Here is a 22,794-nt window from a genome sequence, read left to right on the forward strand (position 1 = left end):
TGACACTCACATTTCATTCTAGTTTTCCACTAAACTACATTTCATCATCATCATCATCAACTAATGAAACAGAGAAACAGCAGTTGAGAAACAACTTCTGCTGTGGTACGGCAACACCACTTGTCTTATTGTCTCTCTGAGTCCTACTAGATAAAATAAATGTTCTTCATAATTGAACATTAGGATCACGCTTTGTATCCCTATACATTACATGCATAAATATTAATGAAATATATCTGTATAATACATTATATTCTGAAGAAAATAGATTTTATCATTTAAAAAAAAGAGACAGTTTTGATAAACCACTCCAAGGTGTGGTTAAGTATGTCATGCTAAAAACTCAGTCCTATTACTTTCAGTTCTGTTACGAAAAATTCCAAATCCATCGAGAAAAGTTTAATTTCACAACAAGTCACAACATGAAAATGGCACCAATACAGAGGAATGGCAGAGTCACTGAAGTAGAATCCTTCTACCATACCTAGTGGGCCTTTAACATTCTCTGCACCCTGCCTTTCCAGCATAGCCATTTTCTATCTATGTATTTTTATTTTTTATATCCATACTGGGACATAGACTTGAATATTGCCTTGGTTCGTTTTTCTTCCTGTGACGATTTTCATTTAAAAATGTTATTAAAATCAGTGAATGCATGAACCATATACCAAATGCCCAAAGTAATATGAGTACTAAAATGTGACATATATAATAACTAATATAATATGAACTAATAGGAACTCAGCTACAAGTGTTCCATTAAGAAGCACTTTATTTCAATAGAATTCAAACTTTTGTGCGCACAAGTTAAGTAACTTGTACGCACATGATACAAAAATGTTACCTTTTGGGACTTTAGGGGCTCCGTACTTTTGCATAGTGCTTTCTGCTATACTGTTTTGCTGCTGTAAAGTCTATGGACAAAAGAAAAAAACATGACAATGGGATATAAAAGTTAGTCTTTTAGTAGAGCTGCAATAAAGGACGAATGTTTGCCGGGTTGAGTGTCACATTGCAGTGGCCAATTTTTAATGCAAACTTCTCCAAAGTTTCAGTTAACTTTGACAAACACTTTAAATTGCACTATTTTCACATAGAGTTCGGCGCGGCTTGACTTGAAGGCAGCTTTTTATGGCTCTTTCAATCAAAAGTTGTATCAGATAACATGATACACTCATTTTTTATAAGCTTGTAACGCCCCGGTGAGCCTGCTGCCACACCCAGAGAGTTGTTCACTGGCAAAGTTGACTCATAACCGACTGAAACAGGACACCGGCCGAGCTCTGTCTGCAGTCCGCGGAAGAAAACAGTCTCCGCAAATACTTCGCTAGCTAGCTAAAGCTCTGCATATGAACGCGTAGCTAACGATTAACAACATTACAATTAGCCCGAAATTAAAGTCGCTGCGTAGTGACAAAAGTGAAATTCACCATGTTTTTAAGGATCGTTTTACTTCTTCTTCTCGTGACTGGAACATTAACACAGGACTTAGGTAAGCCTGTTATGGGAATTATTATCAGTAATTGTAGGTTGTGTAATGGTTACATTATGGTTATGTTACGTGTTTTCGTGGTCTTGCCTTTTAAGGTGACGCAGGAAAGACTCATTTAAGGCTTCAAAGTGTGCAAAGTTTCTCTGGCAGCTAGCCTCAGGGCTCTTACCTAACCAAGGACATTTAATGTGAGCCGCACAGAAACTGCAAAGTTGAACTTTTGTTGCTACAAATCAGTGGTTATTAGTATTCATGGTAAATCTGTCGCATTTTCCATCATGTGGTCAGTGTGCGCCTCAGCTCTTCTTCACAGCCTGAAGGAGGAAGCATGTGTTTGCTGATTTGAGGAGACTGTGGAGTTATAATGAGCTCAGTTTGATTTACTTGCATGGTGTGTCCTCGACTGAAAACCATCTCATTTAATGTTAACCCATTGTATTCAATTGAGCCTCACTGAATGAAGCAGTGAATCAGGCATTAAATGTAAAGCCTTATTCATAGGGCTGCTGAATAGATAGCAGGCTGTGGTTCATGGTGTAGGATGACTAGGGTTATATTGGTTGACCAACTCATGGGACTTTTTTTAGCATGTAAAATATCTAAATATATATAAGCTTTTAATTACAGAACTTAAACTGCCCTCATGTTGCTAAAATCCTCAAATACCTTGTGGAAAAATCCAGATTATATGTCCACAGTGTACTCTAGAGCTGCAAAAATTAAATTAAAGCTGCAGAAGGTGCTTTTTATAAAATATTTTAAAATTAATATTTTAACTATATCCTGACAGTAGTACATGAGACAGATAATCTGTGAAAAAATCAGGTTCCTCTGGCACGTTCTAGTGCTCCTAATGGCATTTGCAAGAATCCACTGGGCTGAATAAACAAAACAACCAATCAGAACCAAGAAAGATAGTTGACTATTGAGTCCCATTCATAGGGCGTGGAATACAGACGCTTTGGGAATAAGACTCAGCAAAACTCAGCGTCTTTCTATCTTTCTTGGTTGTGATTGGTTGTTTTCATTCGGGCCTGATGGATTCTTTAAAATGGCATTAGGAGCACTAGGAGGAACCAGAGGCATCTGATCTCATATTATCCGTCTCATGTGCTAGTGTCAAGACACAGTGAAAATTTAAGAAAATATGACAAAAAGTTATCCTTCTAAAAGTTACCTACTGTAGCTTTAATTTTTGTTTGTTGATCATTTTCATGCTTAATCGATTATTTGTTTGATCCATAAAATGTCAGAAATTGCTGAAAAATGTTGATTGCTGTTTCCTAAAGTGAAAAGATATTCAGATATTAAGTTTACTGTCATAAAGGACTAAGGAAACTAGAAAATATTCAGACTTGAGAAGCAAAAATCTGAAACTTAAAAAATGACTCAAATGATTAATCGATTATCAAAATAGTTGGCAATTAACGTATTAGTTGACAGCTAACGAGTCAATCGCTAATTGTTGCAGAAATAATGTGTGTGTGTGTGTGTGTGTGTGTGTATAATATCTTCTGGTTTCTTTAGTCCTCTATGACAGTAAACTGAATATCTTTGGGATGTTTTGGATTTTCTGACATTTCCTGGACCAAACAAGTAGTTGATGAATTGAGAAAATGATCGACAGATTAATTAATGATGAAAGTAACCATTAGTTGCAGCTCTAGTGTCCTCACTGTTGACTAGAGTTCTTTTTGGTCAGTTGTTAGAATAAAAGACCAGATTTCTTGTTTAATTCAGATTTCTCTCTTATTTGGAGTGAACTGGAATATTTGCCATTAGTGGAAACAACTTATCATGTGTAGTTGATGTGTGACTGGAAAAGATGAACGTGTTTTTACATTTTACAAATTAATGAAAGTTTGGGTCATGTGGAAAAGAGATTTTAATAGAGAGATCATGAGCTGAAATGAGATAGTGGAATATGATGGGGATGTAGCAAATGGGCAAAATAGCAAAGGGGCTATTAACAACTTAAATTGAATAACTCCTCTAACAGACAGTTTCAGTATGAAGGTATGAAGCCAAAGAAAGACAATATTAAACAACTGAAACCACAGCAATCAGGAAAGAAACATGAGCGGAGTGAAAATAAAAATGCAAACAGATTTACAGGAAGCCATATGACAGATACAGCCAGCTAAAAGACGTGGAAAAGTACAAATACACAAAGAGCTGTTACAGTTAGACTCTTTCTACAGTACTCTGCACCCTCCTTCCTGTATAGGAGGCTGAGGGCTGGCGGAGTAAAACCACAGGCACGCAAATGAGAAGTAGATGGCACGCTGTCTGGTTGAACTAGATTAGACTGGTGTTTTGAAGAGATTTTATAGCTTCGAATTTGATCATATTCGCTAATAGTTATTTTTAACTTTTTAGCAGAAACTGGAACAGCATCTGGAACATAGTGAGACTGTTGAAAGCCACAAAATAGAGAAGTACGTAGTCGGATTTCTTAGAGGAAAGGAAGTAATCATTTTAGATTTAAATGTCATCATCGGGTCTGTCACGCAAATTTGTACTCTGTTATTCTAATACAGCCTGAAGATGAAATAGGTCTGAATATTAGGGCCACAACATTACATTATAACCTTACATACCCAATCCACATTCATTTTCAAGTTAAGTAAGTAAAACAACACATACAACAGCGGTCTCAAAATAATGGAAAAGCTCGACCTCTCAAACATGTTACTGCTATGATAGAAAACAGATTTTTTTAATAAAGTTTTTCCCATGAGGCAGCAGCAGCAGCTATGTCACAGCAGTCTCTGAATGTTTGTGTGGAGGTGTTAGGTTCACTTAAATAAGCAGTCGCTCAGAGCTCGCTCTCCCATAAGATAACTAGTGTTGTCAAAAAAGTGCTAACTAAACACGTATCTTGGTTAAAGCCTGCTTAACCTACTGTTGTGAATCCTCGTGCCTTTACCCAAAAGTACCCGAAAGTTGATTAAAATCAATAAAAAGATCCACATTAAAAAAAATGTTACTGGCTCAGCTTCCCATCTAAAACCATATATGTATATTAGATTGTAATGTGCATGGAATAATTGAATTATGACCTTTCTTTGTTTGATATCGGCATTATATATCGGCCATTGGCTGCCCTACTCTCTAAATATCGGCCCTGTTGGTCAACCAGTCACACAAACACGACTCCAAATGAATCCTATTGTTGCTCAGTGTCACCTCGGTGTTAAAATAGCCGACTGTTTGCTAACAGTTTTTACATAATATAACAGTGTTGTGTTTACAGCTTGTTTCTGCCTACAAATAGGTTATTGTAGATTTCATGAACTAATATATGGCCATTGTTGGCATTAGTAGGGTAGGAATATTGTAACTTTTGTTTGTCCAGTATTATATAAAAGTGGTTATATGCTATAAAAAGGGTGGGTGTAAACCTCTTGTGTTGTCTTGGGTTGTGTTGTTTTGTATTGGTCTCTTTAGTTGGAAGTGATTGCTCATAGTGTTGTCTATTTATCTTGTGTTGTCATGGTTTGTAAAACGTGTTTAAAGATTCAAATTAAAAATTGTATGTCCGTTTTTCCTGCAGCCTGTTCACACGACACATTAGATATACAACAAAAAAACATTCTGAAAAGACACCCTGAAAATGAAATCAGCAGAAACAAACTTCAAAACCCCGTCCTAGTATCTCCCTTCACAATCTATATGCCCTATAAGCATTCACAGAACCTACAGAACCAACACTAAAATAGAAGCAAGAAAAACAGCTGGAAATGTTTGTTGCTCAATAATATTGGAGTCATCATAGAGCCAAATATGACACTGTTCTCCAGAGAAAACCAGCAAAATCCGTCACTGTTTAAAACTGCAGTGGTTTGCTCTTCAGTGTGTGGCTTCCTGTGTACAGCGCCCGCCACTGTGAGATAAACTCCAAAAGAATGTGCGTATAAGATTAGCCCGTCCCTCTGCTGTGGGTTTTACAACCTCCCGGGCTAAAAGCATCGGAACTTGACACGTGCTCTTCTGTGAGGGAAACAACTCGATAGTTTCAGTAGTGACTCATGCTTCAAAGCAGTGTACCAGTCAGCGCTGCCATAGCAACAGGCAAATATACTGTACAACTCCCTGCAACACCCAAACACAGAACACATGTGCTTCCCGCTACGAAGGAAAAACACAGAATAGTGTCTTGCTGCCGGTTGTAGAGCTGTGAGTGAAAGCGGAGAGAATACTGAAGTGAGGAGTCTAAACTGACCGCTGTGGTTTATTTTTAAACAAATTAAAACGTTACTACCAGTGTTGATTTTTAATGGTGTTCCTCATGTCTTCCTCATACAGGTTTTGACCTGGGAGATGCTATCGATGATATAGGTGAGTGGCTGTCAGCGATGGAGCAGAATGATGGATCAGTCATTGGTGTCTATTTGTCTGTTATAATCTATAAATGACTCACTACAGAGTGAAGGGATGACATGTTTTTGTAGTCCAACCCAGAAGTCAGCACCGCCCTGGTTCCCTTGACAAAAAGCTAATGGGGTTTTGTATTATTGCAGAAAATAAGGTCTGTGCTGAACAAGAGTTTACAATAGTTTGTAAGTTTTATTCATGAATGAACCGCTTTTACAAGTTTTGAAGCGTAATTGCAATCGTCAGAAGTAAAAAGCTAACGTTAGGCTATAAATGAACGACTTCACCGTCACCACCGCTGAACTTCCGACTCGTGATTCAATCTCGTAATTCAAATCTACAAGTTGGAAGGTTCGAGGTGGACTCGTGAGGAGATAAGTCTCTTTGTTTGGTTTGCTGACGTTTAATGTCACCGGCAATCTCTGTAGTCTTATTTAGCCACTTGTTAGCAACCAATTTTTTTTTTTTTCAATTCAAAGGTGGGGTATTTACTGACACATTTTATGTTGTATAACGAAACGTCAAAATCTCTCATGCTTGTGTTAACCCCAGACTTTATTTCAGACATCTAACCACAACCCATAGACTTTGTGGTGAGGGAACAAGAAGTGTTAACTAATTTCTGGGTTTTAGGACTCATTCCTGCGGCACTCTATAGAAACCATACAGTGTTGAATTCACTCAATAGAAGCATCACACCTTAAAGGGGATGAGTGTGAAAGTTAATTCTTGATCTGAAAAACGGTCAATGACAATACTAATACGTGTACCTTAAGTCAAACTACGTAACATGAGATTTAAGAGGAAAACTGAAGTCCGAGGGTATGCTGGGTAGAAATGCTGTCAGATATTAATTCAATTCTCTTTTTTTCTTAGCTCCAACACCTGCAAAGCCCAAAGAGCAACCGAAGGCCCCAGATAATGATGGTTTGTATCCTTTCCTCTGTCACAGAACGCAATCTATCATTAATAAATAACATTTCATTTCTGAGTTGTTTGGTGTTGGTGGGATAAATGTATTACCAACATCTCAGTGTAGTTGTGGTACCAGGGTCATTGTTTTCACCAGTGGCTCATTACATGGTCCAACTAAACTTGAAATTTATGTCAGACGTACAAACCACCAGTCAAACTGTCCCTTTGCATACTGTGATGTTAACTAGAGAGCTTCAAAAAAAGATCAACCCATGACCCAGATGCTGGCACGCACACGTTGGTAATGCTACTTGTGGTTATGTGGTATTTTAGCACTTCTGTTACATGAATGCACACACAGACCAGGAAGTGTGCAGCTAATGTAGGTTACCCAAAGAGCTTGCTGTTTAAAGTGTGTGTATTTGTGTGTTGCAGGTGGCTTTAACTTTGATTTAGGAGATGCTCTCGGCCCAGGTAATCAAAATCAAATCTGAAAGTCTCTCTGATATGCTTGTGATATGTGATTCTAATTATGGTCTGGTAGGTATGGAGTTTAATGGCTGATGCTTCCATATTTTCACTATTTAAAAGCATACGTAATTATTCTCCTATATCAGTTGCTAAATCCCTCCCCCAACACAAGAACAATGCTGTTAATTTCATTCAGTGTCGTCTGCCACCTGTGAGACTTTTCGTCTGGAACATGTAGCTTTTAGGTTTTAGCACAATATCACATATGTAGCCTTCAGCTGCGTATGTGATACGCTTTTACATAATTCTTGTTACTAAATAATTTAAATTTACACACCGTAATGCATTCGCTGTCTTTCTGTATTTATTTAATTATGAATGCTGATAATATCTTTGTACCCACAGAACCCACCCCCAAAACTGACAAACCAGCTGTTAAACCACCAAAGAGTGGAGGAGGTGAGTCTACAAATAATTCAGCTCATTTATTGTTTTTCTTTTTGTCCTTTCAATAAACTCAGATGTTAAAGGATGAGGATGGTGATATTTTGTGTTTTTCTTCTTGTCAACAAATCCCATGTGCGGAGCTGAAGCAACAATGAATGTATTTGTTTATTTGTGTGTTACAGGTGGCTTTGGACTGGATTTGGAGGATGCCGTCGGCCCAGGTAAAGCTGTTGTAATCATAGACACAGTCAGATTTGTGACCAAATAAAAGAAGGCTGAGTTGATAAGACAGCTGACAGTTTTTCTTTTGGTTCATTAGAACTTAAAAATTATACATTTTGCCATTAAAGTCCTCCGGTAACTCATTTTGCTACATGCAAAAACTGTGCTCTGGTGCCACACACCATAATGCATCTGCTTCCGTTCTGTATTGATTCATTATGAATGTTGATGATATCTTCGTACCCATAGACCCCAGCGCCAAACCTGAAAAACCACCTGTTAAACCACCAAAGAGTGGAGGAGGTGAGTCTACAAATATATCTATATATGGCTGGTGATATCTACATTTTTCTTCCTGTCAGCAAATCCCATGTGAAGAGCCAAACTGACAATGAATGTATTTTACTAATAAGTGTGTATGTGTGTGTTACAGGTGGCTTTGATTTTGACTTGGAGGATGCTCTCGGCCCAGGTAAAGATGTTGGAAAGTCTCTCTGATATGAATAGAATAGAATTTCGGTACCTGAGAGCACATTTGGATATTTTTTTTTACAACAGAAATAACACTTGTTATTACAGAGAGAGTAAAGTACCAAAAAAAGCGACCATAGGGTACTGCACAATTCTGGTACCAATTCAAAGGTGAACATTACCCAACCCTATGTTAACATTGTGAAACGGTTACAGTTAGGTTGGTTTAGGTCCCCAAAGTACTTGGTTAGGTTTAGGTAAAGATCACGATTCGAGTATGTTAGTTACAAAGAAAGGCGCATTGTTTAAATATGACGAATTTTGATGGTAAATCTGCAACCATTATCGTTATTTACTGCAATATCTTTTTAGATATTTCTTAGATATCTCATAACATGCAAACACACCATAATCTGTTTTCTTCCTCTATTTACACAACTAATAATGCCGATAATGTGTTTGCACCCACAGACCCCAACCCCAAACCTGACAAACCAGCTGTTAACCCACCAAAGAGTGGAGGAGGTGAGTCTACAAATATTTCAGCTCATATTGTATTTTTGACTTCTTAATATACATAGATGTTAAAGGACAAGGCTGGTGATGTTCTATACTTTTCTTGTCAACAAATCCCATGTGCAGCCAAACCAACAATGAATGTATCTACTGTATGTATCTAATGTATTTAGTATCGTGTGAATCAAAGCCTTTTATGCACTGAAGTGTAATATAATATATAATAATAATAATTAACGGTTTGTGAATTGTATGTGAGAGGAATGATGTTTTTTTTATACATTTTGCTCATTTCTCAAAGGTGGCGGAACTTTTGATGACTCAGACTTGTTTGACATTAATGACGGGAGCTACAAGCCTGATGGAGGCCGCTCAGGAGGAGGAGGAGGAGGAGGAAAGGAGGAGGAGGTAAGACATCAGTACCACCCGACACATTTCTATATTCTGATTTGAGTTTTAGAGCCCTGCTGCTCTGTTTATCCTTGTTTCACTTGTGGTGCCAGCTGCTTGATCAAATGTCACCTAAAGACATTAGCCTGTTCACATTGCAGGTCTTCACGGTTAAATAAACAGCACCCCTGCATCCTCAAATTACATCCCAGTGTACTGTTGATGTTTTTCAGCCCAACACAGTTCCCACCTGAGCTTGAATCTAATGCGATGCAAGAGAAGTTTGAGTACATTGATAACGTATTTACTCTTTTCTGTAAATTCACTTCTGAGAATATTTGAAGCAAGAAATCAAACGTATAGATTTTGAATACTGGCAGTTATACAAATATTGATGGCAAATCGAGAAAGTGCTCAAACTTTTTCAGCGTTGAGAAGCTCCTGAAGCACCAGTGGGGGTAGCTAACAAGCCAGCCTTGAGGGTCTTCCTCCCAGCTGGTTAGTCTGCTAACAGACCCCTCTTACCCCACAGTCTCATAGTTATTCTGTTTAGGTAAGCACTGCTTTTGGTAAACTTCATTAGAAAATTTAAATAGCAATTAGACAAATGCTGAGATAGGACCATTATCGTCGTCACAATGGTTAGAATTGACACCTTCTAAGTTGCGCCCATTTTTGGTCCAATAACAAGTCTTTAGCAAGCCAGGGTCAGAACCTTGGTCAACCTTCTACCAACCAAATACCAAACACAATTTTGAGGCTGGTTAAAAGATAGAAGCAACATATAAACAAACATACTTATAATATTAGCAAAATGCTAGCTAACTCACTAGTTAATTTACATCAATTGTTAGTTAGCTAGTTAGCTAAGATTTTGCTAACATTAGTTATGACTGTGACTATAGACTATACGTCGTTTTTATCTTTTAACCATCTTTAAAATGTGGTTGTTTTCTCAACAAAGATTAGTACTTAGCATATCTAAGTACAGGAAAGGAGAAAGTTGACCAAGGGTCTTACAGAGGCTGCCCAAAATGGAGTCGGAGTCCACAGTAACATGTTTTAATAATTATTTTTGACAAACAGAGAAATATATACTTTTTTCCCCCACCCCTGAACATTGGTTGTAGTTTTAACTGAGCGTTGGTATCTCCTCATGTAGCTTCCTTTCCTTTGTTGTGTCTTGTTGTCCTTCACAACCGCTGACTCAGCCACGCTAAGAATCTCAAAAGAATGGCACAACATGTATTTAATGTCATGGTAACGCTGACAAATTCTGATCTGACTGTTTATGTAGGCATCATGGAGGTCAAATGACTCTTTTTAACAGATAGAGAGTGGGAGGAGTCTCTGCGTGCTCAGGCCAGTTTCACACAGGGTGACGTGGTTCTATGGTATGTGCCTTGGCACTCAAACTGTCCCCACGTGCAGTTTTTTCCATAGAAATATCAGTGTCACATAACTTAATGTTATGTACTACACAATGAAGATAAAAGCCCGTTCTGTTTGAACTGTACCTGTGTGCATGCATGTACTGTACGCATTGTGGGGTTGAAATTAGAGCTGAACTGTGTATTATATGAGAGGACCATAACAATTATATATAGCACATTATTATCGTGTCACTTTTGGGGGGGGGGGGGATTTCATTTTTTCAAAATTTTACGTCAATCTCACAATTTTGTGTCTTTTTTTAACTGACCTCTGACTTTCAGAATAAAAGCGGTCGTAGATCGAGTAACCATTAGCCAATCAGAGAGTATAAATTAGACACTGTCCTACTTGATAGTTAATGCATCATTTATATGTGAGGCTGGGGGATGCTGTTACTCACTTGTTTTCAGTCTATACAGCAGATAGGATATTAAGTGGGTATTTTACCAGTTTGTACTGAGCTGGTATAACAAGCAAATACAGCATAACATTCAAAAATTTGCTTTAAAGAATGAAGAAGATGCATGTTTTGGGAGCCTTCCTTCAGCATTTCCTCCAAACTGTGTGCTCAGCATATCCCAGTTTATTATCCTTTCACTCAAACCGGGTCTGTGTGCTCAGATTTTCATGCCAGTGTTTTTTTTTTTAATGTAGGACCCCAAATGATGAGTTGTGGTTAACATCAGAAAAGTCAGTAAGGACTGTTGCAGGTTCCAGCTATGTTCTTCTTATGTTGAATAAATAAACACTGGTTTAATGCTCGTGTTTTGCATGGGCTGTCATGGTTTTTAATTGAAAAAGGGCTATTGTGGATTTTTTCAAAAATTCCAAAACGACAGGTCTCAGACGGTGGTTGTTTCCACTGTACATTTAAAGGAAAGACACGGACGCTGTCTGTTGTTTTGGAAGGTCTTTGTCTTTGTGTCTCTATACTGTTGTTTGGTCAGAGCATGGAAGTAATTAGTTGTTCTTTTACCAAAAGAAAGGAAAAGGAATAAAAACCCACAGCCTTTTGAGAGTAATGAGAGCCACATGGTTGGGTGTCAGATCTGATTCTGCATGATCGTATACATGAAGCAGCAACTTGTGTAACCTGTTATTAACTGCAGCGTACTGCGCACAGAGCCTCTCAGCTGGAATTTAACTCATATGGAATAAAAATCAACTTGTATAAGAGGAAGCATAGTGACGAGGTTGCTGTTTAGAGAACCAAGTAACACCCAGACTTTTAGTGCTGCCTCTCCGGAGTCTGCTGTTCAGTGGAAGAAAGTAATAAGGTTTCCTACTTGACTTTTCTTCTCTCTTTTTTCTTTTAAATTCAGGTCGTGCGGGGGACCCTGGCTCCGATCCTCAGGGTACGTTTTTATTCTCATAATTTTCTGTTCCACTGTATATAAAAATACAATATATCAGTTTGCCATTATCACATCAGAATGTTATCCAATAATATACTTGCAAAATGACAACATTCCCATCAACCTCAACCTAAGACGTTTATACCTGCTAAACTTCATGCTAGCATTAGCACTTAGGTCAAAGAAAAAGTGGTTCCTGGGCTACTTTCGTATCATCCAATGGTGGCTACTCGAGATTACCGATAAGTCACAGCACAACAACAAATGTTATACCACGTCACTAGTGGTTCAAACTATAAACCAGCACAAAAATAAATATATTATAAATATAAACCATCACGTTCCATACAAACACATTGCAAACAACGAAAAAAATTAACATTGTCATTGTGGAATGTAAAAAAAAAGTAGCTTTTTGCAAAATAGAAATTACACAGCCAGCACCAGGTTAAGGCACAATGGGGAAAGTGGCATTACAAACCAAAGCTGGCTCTGCCCAGAGCAAAGAGCAGCACTCTCTGCTCCGCTTAGGTTGCAGAATGTGGATAAGTATTGATCCAGTGCCTTTTTATTGGGCGTCAGCCTTGCGTTTACGCATGCACAGTCGAAAAAGATAGACTTGAATCTTCACCAGAAACTTCTCTAAATGCACAATAGGGCGCAGATTCTATAGATCCTCTGATAAGTTCCAATAGTAAGTTAATTGGAGTCTGAGGGTACTTTAACGCTGAGGATTTTGGCATGCTCATGTTGTCTATTTGAACTAATGTAAGCAGTATTTTCAAAATGACTTTTTTGTATTCAGCACAAGTTCAGCTACAATAATATCTGTTAATATAGAACAGTAAGTAGTATGTTATTCATGATTGAAGTTTTAGAATTGTGCTGGAATAGTTACGTTTACATGGTCACTGCCATAAAACCCTTTGCCAACAGGATGGGTCTAACAAAAAGATGCTATTGTTTGCTTTATGGGAAATGTAGCATCTGGTGTTTTTGCAGCTTGACCAAAACTAGCAACTAAATGTCAGGATATCAGGAGATTTTATGGCACTTTATGGAAGTGCAATAGTGAAGTGCTACAGTAACCTTTTAATCAAGTGTATGTGCAGTTCTCCAGACAGTCATTGGTACTCGATACGGATATTGATTAGCAGCACAAAATTGATCATCTTCTATATGTATGTATCTTTAAACATTTAAAAAATATCTGACCATGATGGACATTGTGGATTGATTTGCGTCTGTGTTCCTTACAGGTGGTGCTGATCAGCCTCAAGGTAAATCTAATCTTTATGTACTTCCTGTCTTTGTCTCCATGCTCCGTCAATGTCACTGTGGATGTCGCTATGTCTTCCCGCAGAACTGATCTGCCCTTGAGCTTTTGTTGGGAGTTTTCCTGTGTTGCGCCTTTGAGGAAGTTGTGTTCGCTGATTTATTTACTGGTTTGTTGCTGAAACAATGTCGGTGGTGTTTTCTACTTCCCGTCGTCGCATATTGTTTTGTCATTATTCTTGTGGCTTTGAAAGCAGCTCATTACCTTCTTGTCTTCATTGGTATCATTCTGACATTTGGAATTGTCAGCTGGATTTAAATGTTGATCAGGTTAGCTTCAGTCCACTAGACCGAACGGGTGTCTCTGAGGATTAATTGGCTTTAGTTTCGGACAGGTGTATTCTTCACATTGGTACCCCTGGTCTGGTATCTTTTGCTAAAACCCTGCTACGATTGTGTGTCGTTGCAGATCCAGACCTTCTGTGGGGCCAAATCCTGAAGATGCTAAATGCTAACATGCCAGAGGAATTCTATATGTGGATTTCCAACATAAAGCAAACCCTTACACCTCTGTTAGAGAGGGCCATGGACCTGCTGCAAGCTTTTCCATGAAGCGTCAGTCCATTTAGTTCTGATTAGCTCACAGGTCTGAGGTTGTATGCAGTGTGTTTACAAAGTGTGTTTCGTTCAATGACTGACTCGGTTTTGAAAGAAATATATTGTAAGGGTGTTCAGACAGGAATCTCGTTTCCTGGATGATCATTGGGATACATTTTTTGTGTTTTTTAAAGTTATTTCAAACGGTTTTGTTGCAGTGCAGCTCTAAACTCTGAGCACTCAGAATGCATTTCCTGTGCCCTCTGACCTCTCTGGACATTCACAGCCGCATGTCTGTGCTTGAGCTCCGTGTGATTGGTGTTAACTGTATCGAACCACCTATGGCAGTAATTGTTAGGGTTGAGTGAGTACTCAGCTGAAACGAGTATCCGATACAAAAGAGAAAAATGTGTCAATATCTGTACTGCAACTTTAAAGAAAAACTTTCTGTAAATAGTTCTCTTACTCTTGTGGTCAAAATATTGGTCTGAAGTTCAATTTTGTAAATATTTTTCTAATAAATACATACTTCTGATCAACCCATATTAATGTCAGGCCTAAATGGACAACTTCCAGTAGGTCAAGCCCACTTCTGGTTTAAGCACCTCCCACATCTGTCCATTCCGAGTACGGATAAGAATATAGATCATTTTGTTGGTTGAACAGATACAGAGACAGACAGAGAGTGTACTCGCTCATCCCTAGTAATTCCCTAGGAATTGGGGGATACACGTCATCATCATCAACCCCCTTAATGTTCCCTCCATGGCAGCCTTGGAACCACAGTTCTCAGAGTGCAGATGCTTGCATCACTGAACCACACAGACAGTTAAAACTAACTTTAACCCTGTAATTCCGGACTTAACAGACATACTGTGTTTGGGTGTGTACATACATTCCCTTTTCTTTCACTCTCCACCCAGCTCTTCTGTTCATGAAGTGCCATGACTCATTCGTATGTTGTTACAGCGTTAATGCTGCAGTGGAGTGAACTCATGTTACCTTTCTTTTAATGTGTGGACCACGCAGAATGCACCACACATTTCTGAGTGTATCAGGTACTTTTCTGAAATATAATTAATTTTGGCTCATGTTGGTTGCCTTGATACTTCATCGTTATCTAGTCTTTGATTTAGTGCTAAATAAGCTCATATGACAGGAAATGAAGTGTCTGATTTGATCAGTTAGTGAACAGAGCGCTCTGACTGAAGATCTGAGCCGTACTTTAAGACTCCAAAACAATTCTCCTTTAGTAACCTTGATTCATTTGCAGAAAATAGCATTGTCACTGCATGTGCATAAAGCAAAGTCTTTGTTGCTGAGTGTTTTTTGTTGTAATCACTTCATGTCAGGACCCGCCTGTGCACTCACAGTCAGTCCAAACACCTTGGATCCTCCACGGTCAGCAGCAGTCTGCACACATTGTTAACATAGCCAGCATTCACAGCACTCTGCAAGCTTTTATTTTGATTTTTGATCAGATGATGGTGTTTCCCTTTGGCACTTTTTATCCTATGACTAGTTCTTTGTGTACTCTTTGCTAAGTGGCGGGATATTTATTTTTGGGGGGTTCTTTGAAGTTAAGGCTTTTCTTTGGTTTGCCTCGTGTCTTTATGGAATTTGTAACATTGCTGCGATGATTGCAATGTAAGAAAGTCATGAGACATGTAATGCTTAATAAATAAAGGAAACCTGTGGAATTGTCAGTTAGTTGACAATGTGTTTGATTTATCATTAATGAGAGGATGGAGACCAAACCAACTCAGGGTAGGCCCCAGACCTTCAGGGGCCCCAGAGAGCCTCCCTGTTCAATTGACATGGTTTGTGGTAGTGAGCCATTTTACTCTTACCTTTTTTCACTCTGATTTTCTGCATATGGTGTTCTTTAGGAACAGTTTTCCTAAAATTAGTATTAATATATTGCCTTACTGACTGTATCACAGTATACTCGTGATACATAGTAGATATGGTACTACGTCTTATACTACAACTAACAATAAGATTGGTAATGTATAATCTGGTACAAGGTGCAGGTTGTTACAATGTGCAGCATCAAGCCAAATACTGCTCCACAGGTATCGTCGACATAACATGATTTATATCCAGAGAACAAAGACACTCTATCCTCTATCTATTCATACACAGATGTGTGTGGTGCATTGAAAACCTGTTCCACGTACAGACAGAAAACCCAAACAACTTCAGTTGGTCATAAAAACCTGGTCCAGAACACATAAAGAAAAAATTCTTTGTTAAAAAAGGGTTAATAAATGTGTGTGCGATCAGGATAGGATTCAGGCCCTCGGGGTAAATCCAGCACTGAATCATGACTGAAATAGAAGCAGGCACTTCAGGTGTCCTGCATGTGTGGGAAAGACGGCGCAGATGTTCAGCATTTTCCAGCAGTAAGTCATACTGTAGGCTGTTCCTCTGCTTCGTTTTCCTGTCTCTTGTGTCTTGGCGACGCCCTATTTTAATACACTGCACCATCACAAGACACACCTCTCCCTCATGACTCACTGTGGTTTTAAAGTCTTGCCAGTCAAAGGAAGAGTCAGGCTTATTTTTCATGCCGTGTGTGTGTGTGTGTGTGTATGTGTGTCTTTCTCCCTTTGTGTGTGTGCTGCCTCGGTGCCCCACCCTGCCTTGGAGCTTTTGTGTGTTCACTTTTAATCCAGCTTCTCTCTTTACTTCATTGTGTTGGTTTCACCGCTGACTGTATCTCCATGTTTGACAGTCACACTTTTAAGTATTTCTGTTGCTTATGTTGTTTTAATTTTTTTGTCTTACTTACATTTTAACTTCAGTTTTTCCTTACTGTAGGTTGGGGGAACTTTTTGCCAGTGCAAATAGATTCTGGCTGTCACTAAAGGTTATTTACCGCCACCTTGTGGAAAAATTTGGTTATGACAGTTCACAATTTAGGAACCATGGCCTTTATTTATCAACTATCAAATAATTACACTTGCTACAATGCTATTAAGATCACATTAAAAAATGTTTTAGAAAAAACATTTTTTAGGGTAGCAGCAACAGTATATGCCGATAAAGCTAGGAACCTGAAGATTCATTTGAGAAGCAGCTCAGCATTGTGTGTTAACTTTTTGTGGAACTAAACTACACAAATAGAATTAAATTACTGAAAATGTGCTGAAATTGAAACAAAAGGATTGCTTTTCCTTTTGTTTGCGTTTATCATGGAGGATGTTCTGCTGCTGGTAAAGGAGCTACATCAGAGGAATGGAAAGAACAAAATCAATTCTTACGGTTTGCACTGATGGCTGCAAACAAAACAAAACAAGTGATGTAGCATCCTACCAAATGTTTGTTTGTAGATAAAAAGCTCAGCTAACCCAAATAATGGGATAAAACTACCTTTCTGAATTATACATATTGCTTCAGAAAACATTTGCCCAAACTAATACTATTATAGGCCCAGAAAAGACTGATAGTTCTAGTTGAACATACACAAACTCTGGGCGCAGTCTGCTGTAACAATGTGTTTGTTTGTTGTCCTACAGAAGCTGGATCCGGACAGATTGCAGGGATTGTCAGCGCTGTTGGAGTCGCTCTGTTAGGAGCAGCATCCAGTTACTTTGCTTACCAGAAGAAGAAGCTCTGCTTTAAGCTGCAGGGGGGTCAGTGTGCTTTTAGAATGCCAATATATAGACATTAGTATAGTCGCATATAAAAGGAAGTATAATGCTGCTATCACAGGGGTCACACTGATGAAATGTTCTTTATTCAGGGGCAGATCCAGAGAGCGGTAAAGGCCACAGTGGTGCTCAGTCTGATCCTCAAGGTAGGTTTCTTTAATTTTCTTTAATTCTTTAATTGAAAAATCTATACTTACTGTAAAAAGAGTCTTACTGTTTGTCACTGGTGGGTGACGAACAATAAACAACATAAAGTATATTAAAGCTGCAGTAGGTAACGTTTATAAAAATAACTTTTTGTCATTATTGCTGACATGTTCTGACAGTAGTACATGAGAGATAATCTGTGTAAGAATCTCTGGCTCGCTCTAGAGCTCCTGATGGCATTTGCAAGAATCTACCGGGCCTAAACCGAAAAAAACCAAAACAATCAGAGCCAAGAAAGATATAAAGAACCCTGGGAATGAGTCCCCAGGGTCTGAAAGCATCTGTACTTGATGCCCTGGGAATGAAACTCAATAATCACCAATTTTTCTTACCTCTGAGTAGGAAGAACCCGATTTTTTCACAGATTATCTGTTGCATGTACTACTGCCAGGATATAGTGATAGTTTATAAAATTACCTACTGCAGCTTTTGTAAATCCTTCAGAACAGCTTGAAAATAATACAAAACATAGCTTCAGAATCTGCCATAGGTGTTAAACTGGGTTGAGATCTGGTGACATGCATTTACTCCCTGCAACTGGATTTGTTATGCTGCAACTAAGGGTCAAAAAAGGCTAGTGATGGAGGAGTTCTTATTATTAAGTGAAAGTAGCAATTCTACAATGTAACAATACTTCATGGACTTCTGATCTCCTTTATACTGTCCATAGGGTCTTAACCTGAATTAATTGGAATAGGTCAATAATCTGAATTTTAGGCCTTAAATTGCCTTAAATAGGATTTTGGCCTATTCAACGGGTAGTAACAGACATGGAACCGATTCAGATTTTCCTTGATATCCTTTCCCCCCAGCATTGACGTGAAATAAGTCGTAATTTGTCATTTGTCTACAGAAACCCTGTACACTGTTGGATACATAACAGTGCATCATATTTAAGCTCTTAATATGTTTTGTGTGTAAATTCTTAACTAACTACCGCTTTCAGATAGATATAGTGTAGAAAAAAGTACAATGTCTCACAGATGTATTGACGTAGCCGTATGAAGCATAATGAAAATAAAAGCTTGAAACTTGTTTACAAAGTATCCAAATCTGAACGTGAGTCTAGCCTGACATCAAGTGGTCAACAGCAGGAAGTGAACAGACTTTACTCGACAGGTTTGGCTTTGGGACTCTTTAACCCAGTCACTCTTTGCATAAATTCTTCTCTTCTTTCATATTTCAGTGTTCAGCAACCTGCTCAGGACGTCCTAGACACCCTCTGCACACGCACAAGACAAGTCAGTGGCCTTCTCTACAAAACTCCTCTTCGTTCAACCTTCAGTCGAAACTTTCTCCGTTTAATGTGTAAATACAACTTGATTTTCTGTTCACTAAACAAAACTCGATCCCCATCGACGGTGGGGCTGCTTTGATTACCTTGCTGAGGATTTCAGCAGATGGTGATTTTGCACAGAGCTTTGTGTTTTTGTTCTGTGTCTGTGTGCAACTACTGTACACATGAATGCATTGTTTTCTTTTCCTAATATGTCTTTTAAACCTTAACACTCTAGTAACTACAAAAAGGTGTGTTTAGCTTAACATAGGTGCTATGTGGGTAGGGTTCACGGCATCATGCAAGTCAAATCAGGTGTTTGTTACAGAAAAGATGTTCTGAATTAAAGCCTTCTTGATTGTGGCAGACCCCCCCTCCCCCAGCTGGCATTTAAGAAGGATCGAACAAAGCTTTTGTGTTTTTACCTGTTTGGATCAGAATGGATGTAGAGTATTTTCTTTAGCACCTTAAATCCTAAAGGGTTTGTTCACCCAAATCACAAAGAAAAGAACATGTATAGTATCTAGCCTTTGTTTTGTTCTTGTCTGTTTTTTCTCTTTGTTTGTTGTGAACTGACCCTTTAATGCACACCTCAGTATGGCTAAACCGTATATCGTGAATTCTCAAACTCAATCAGGTATTCAAATGTCGACAAGGGGCGTGGCCAGCTCTAACAGCTAATTAAGGCCGGTAAAAACATTAAGCAGAGGTGGAATCACCTGTATCTCCGTGGCTCACATATGAAACTCAGCATGATGTGCATTTCCACAGCACTAATTCCATCAGTTCACTGTTAAGCTACCGTCAGAGAATCTTGAGACTTCCTGCAGATGTTTTAGAGTAAAAGCCTACCAGGAACAAGAGATTGAGGCTTTGTCCCCCCAGCTGCTAGGAGGCTTTTAATGTGAAAGGTACGTCTATGGAAATATAGAATTTAATTTGCGGCAGGTTAACAGCAACTTTAAGAAAAAGTGTAAACTATTGGGTGAGAACATTGTTTTTATTGGAGAAGACAAACTCTATGAAATGTACAGTGTATTGAATTTACCAAGAAAACCTGTAAACACAGAGGTAGATTGATTACTTAAAAGGCATACTAGGTAGGATTTTCCAAGAGTAAAAGCAATGTATAGACCCATAAAAACATAATCCCTGTCAATCATCACCCACTGAAAGTGTGTATCTGCACAGACCCTGTAGCCCTCAGGGTCTGAGGTCGGAGTTCTATAAAAATGTAATGGCACATTGCAGTTTCTGACTCTCTCCTCTGCTCTCCAGCACTGGCACAGCACTGAAACGAAGTGTGGAGATAGACACTATGAATGTATAAAGAGATGCGGTCTGTGTGTCTGTTTGACCGAGGGAAGGGCTGAGCTACCGCAGACAGTGCAGCTTTGGCACAAAATCCAGTAATGCGCACCTTATGCAGGATTGTGCGGAGGTGTAACTGCTGTGAAACAATCAAAAAATAACTATTATTAATTATAAATAATAATTATTTCTCTTTTCTCTATTTCTGCTTTGTTCTCAGTCCCTCACTCCTATTCACTGTCTACATTGTTCTACCATCGCTGCTCTCAGTTAAATTGGGAAGGAGGGGCAAACTTTAAAACACCAACAGAAAGATCCTGCATAGTATGCCTTTGAACATGGTAAAATATACAAAGAAAAAATGGGAATTACAAATGAAGGCCTGCCTAAAATAAAAGTTGTACTTACTGTTATCCTTTTTACAGCATAATACAAATATGTTTCTAGTTGCATTGACATAATCATCACTTACTGGATCTAAATCCAGCAGAAGGAGCTTTCTAATATAAAATGCTGATTGTGATGCAGATAGAGGTTACACAAAGCAGAAACTGACTACATGTATACATCCACTAAGTGTACGCAATTTAGAGACGGGTCATTGTAAGTGAAATTGCTTATGGTCTTTTGTATCACATATAAAAATGTAATATACAGTATAAAAATCTGCTTTTTGTTTTGTCGTCATGTTGGAGACTGATCCTAAGTCTGTGCACTGCAAAATGAATTTTTGTCTGTAATGTGAGTTAAATCTTATTTTCTTAAAGCTGCACCAATCAATGCAGCAGATATTTTCTGTCAGGAGAGATCTAAGTACGAGAATAATAAATATCATCCTCACATTCATCAGGCGCGGATGCTGCTGTGTCGGCTGGCAACCCTGTCTCCTAGAAATTACGTTTAATAAAACATACCACAATTTCCCCAAAACAAAGCCATTATACAACCACATAGTATTGAAAGATTATGCAAAATGAGACATGCTGTGACCGTTTTACTGATACGTTAAGTATCAACATTTTTGTGTTAATTAACATTTCCTTATTATGTTCATCAAAAACATTCAGTTGGCGTTATGTTTCCCTCAAAATGTATTTGCTGTTGTGAATTAGTTCCATATAAACTTAATTTCTAGGAGACAGGGCTGCTGCTGGATGTGTACACAGGCAACTGTTTGCTAACATGTTAGCCATCCTTAGAAGGTGTTCCACCGCCCCCTATTAATAAAAAAAGAATAAATAAAGCTTTAAAACAAGTGAAACATGAAACAAGCAACATGATTTTTGTTGTATTTTTTCCACACCGACATTGTTTTGGCTCGTTTTAGGAAAATAAGGTTTTTAGGAATTAATCGTAGACAGAAATGACATGATGAGATGGAGATGTATTGTATTTTATCAATTGTATTATTCAGCTTGACGCTCTTTTCGCTCCAAGGCCATGCTGATGCACTTCTCTTGGTGGTGATCTCTTCCGATCACCACCAAGTTCTCTGAATTTTGTTATTCATGTCTGTTCGCCTGTGTGTCATCCGTTTGTTAGAATCACAAATGAGCACATAAAGTATCAGAAAAACTATTTTAGGTTAGAGAATTGTTGTTATGATGCTGAAATATGAAAATGAGTTGCAGCCTTGTGAGCTGTAAATACTTGAGAATGATGTGCATAGATGCCTGCTGACTTTTGCTTTAGGCTTGATGCTGCCGTGTGCTTTGAGCATTTCATTATAAGGAACAGTGATCTGGATTTGAAGTGTATTTTTTTTGATTTTTGTATTCAAATGTGTCTCAGTTTTACAAGCATAGACTTAATCCAGGTATATTACATCTAACGATTGGATCTGAGTGTCGATTTAAAGCGTGTACGTGTTTTCAATAAAGTGGTGTTGTACAGTTTACTTGCCTTTTGTCATTTTTTCATCAGCTGCATTATGATGACTCATTTCAGTTGAGGTTTAATGCCGAGTCAGATATATTGTTACTTTCATTACAATGCAAATGTTTCATTGCTTTAATGCCTGGGTCTTCCACGGGGGGTCCTCAGCGTTGCAAGGGGAAGTGCCAAAAGTATTGTTTGATAATACTTTGAAGGTTTTTATTTGCTGCTTTAATGTGTAACGAACCTGCCAAGAGACTGAGATGAAAATTTGCCTTTTGGTTGAATTTTGCACATTTACATCATGTTGACGTTAATAAGCATCTCATTCTTAGAGGAAATTAGAGTAAAAAAGTGGATTTTAAGGGGTTACAGAAGCACGGAATTGATGGAAAATGCCTCTGTGGAACGATACACTGACATGTGGAAAGTGACTGTAAAACATTGCGTCAGGAGAGGGCCAGGAGGGCAGCTTGTGAAGGCTGAGCCTGTTGCACAACTCTTGGC

At 38.4% G+C, this 22,794-nt stretch overlaps 1 protein-coding gene across 1 annotated transcript; it reads left to right on the top strand.

Moving 5' to 3' along the window:
• Positions 1-428: 428 nt before the first annotated feature.
• cd99 (CD99 molecule) lies at positions 429-22,307 on the top strand. Its single transcript, XM_051428343.1, has 16 exons — positions 429-487; positions 1,401-1,492; positions 5,801-5,833; positions 6,746-6,796; positions 7,220-7,258; positions 7,661-7,714; positions 7,885-7,923; positions 8,174-8,227; positions 8,358-8,396; positions 8,867-8,920; positions 9,213-9,291; positions 12,053-12,090; positions 13,350-13,370; positions 17,484-17,600; positions 17,711-17,764; positions 19,012-22,307. The coding sequence occupies exons 1-16, from the start codon at positions 429-431 to the stop codon at positions 19,038-19,040; spliced, it is 852 nt and encodes a 283-aa protein (XP_051284303.1). The 3' UTR covers positions 19,041-22,307.
• The last annotated feature ends 487 nt before the right edge of the window (positions 22,308-22,794 follow it).

The sequence above is a fragment of the Dicentrarchus labrax genome, unplaced genomic scaffold (genome assembly GCF_905237075.1).
Source record: "Dicentrarchus labrax unplaced genomic scaffold, dlabrax2021, whole genome shotgun sequence".
Taxonomy (NCBI): domain Eukaryota; kingdom Metazoa; phylum Chordata; class Actinopteri; family Moronidae; genus Dicentrarchus; species Dicentrarchus labrax.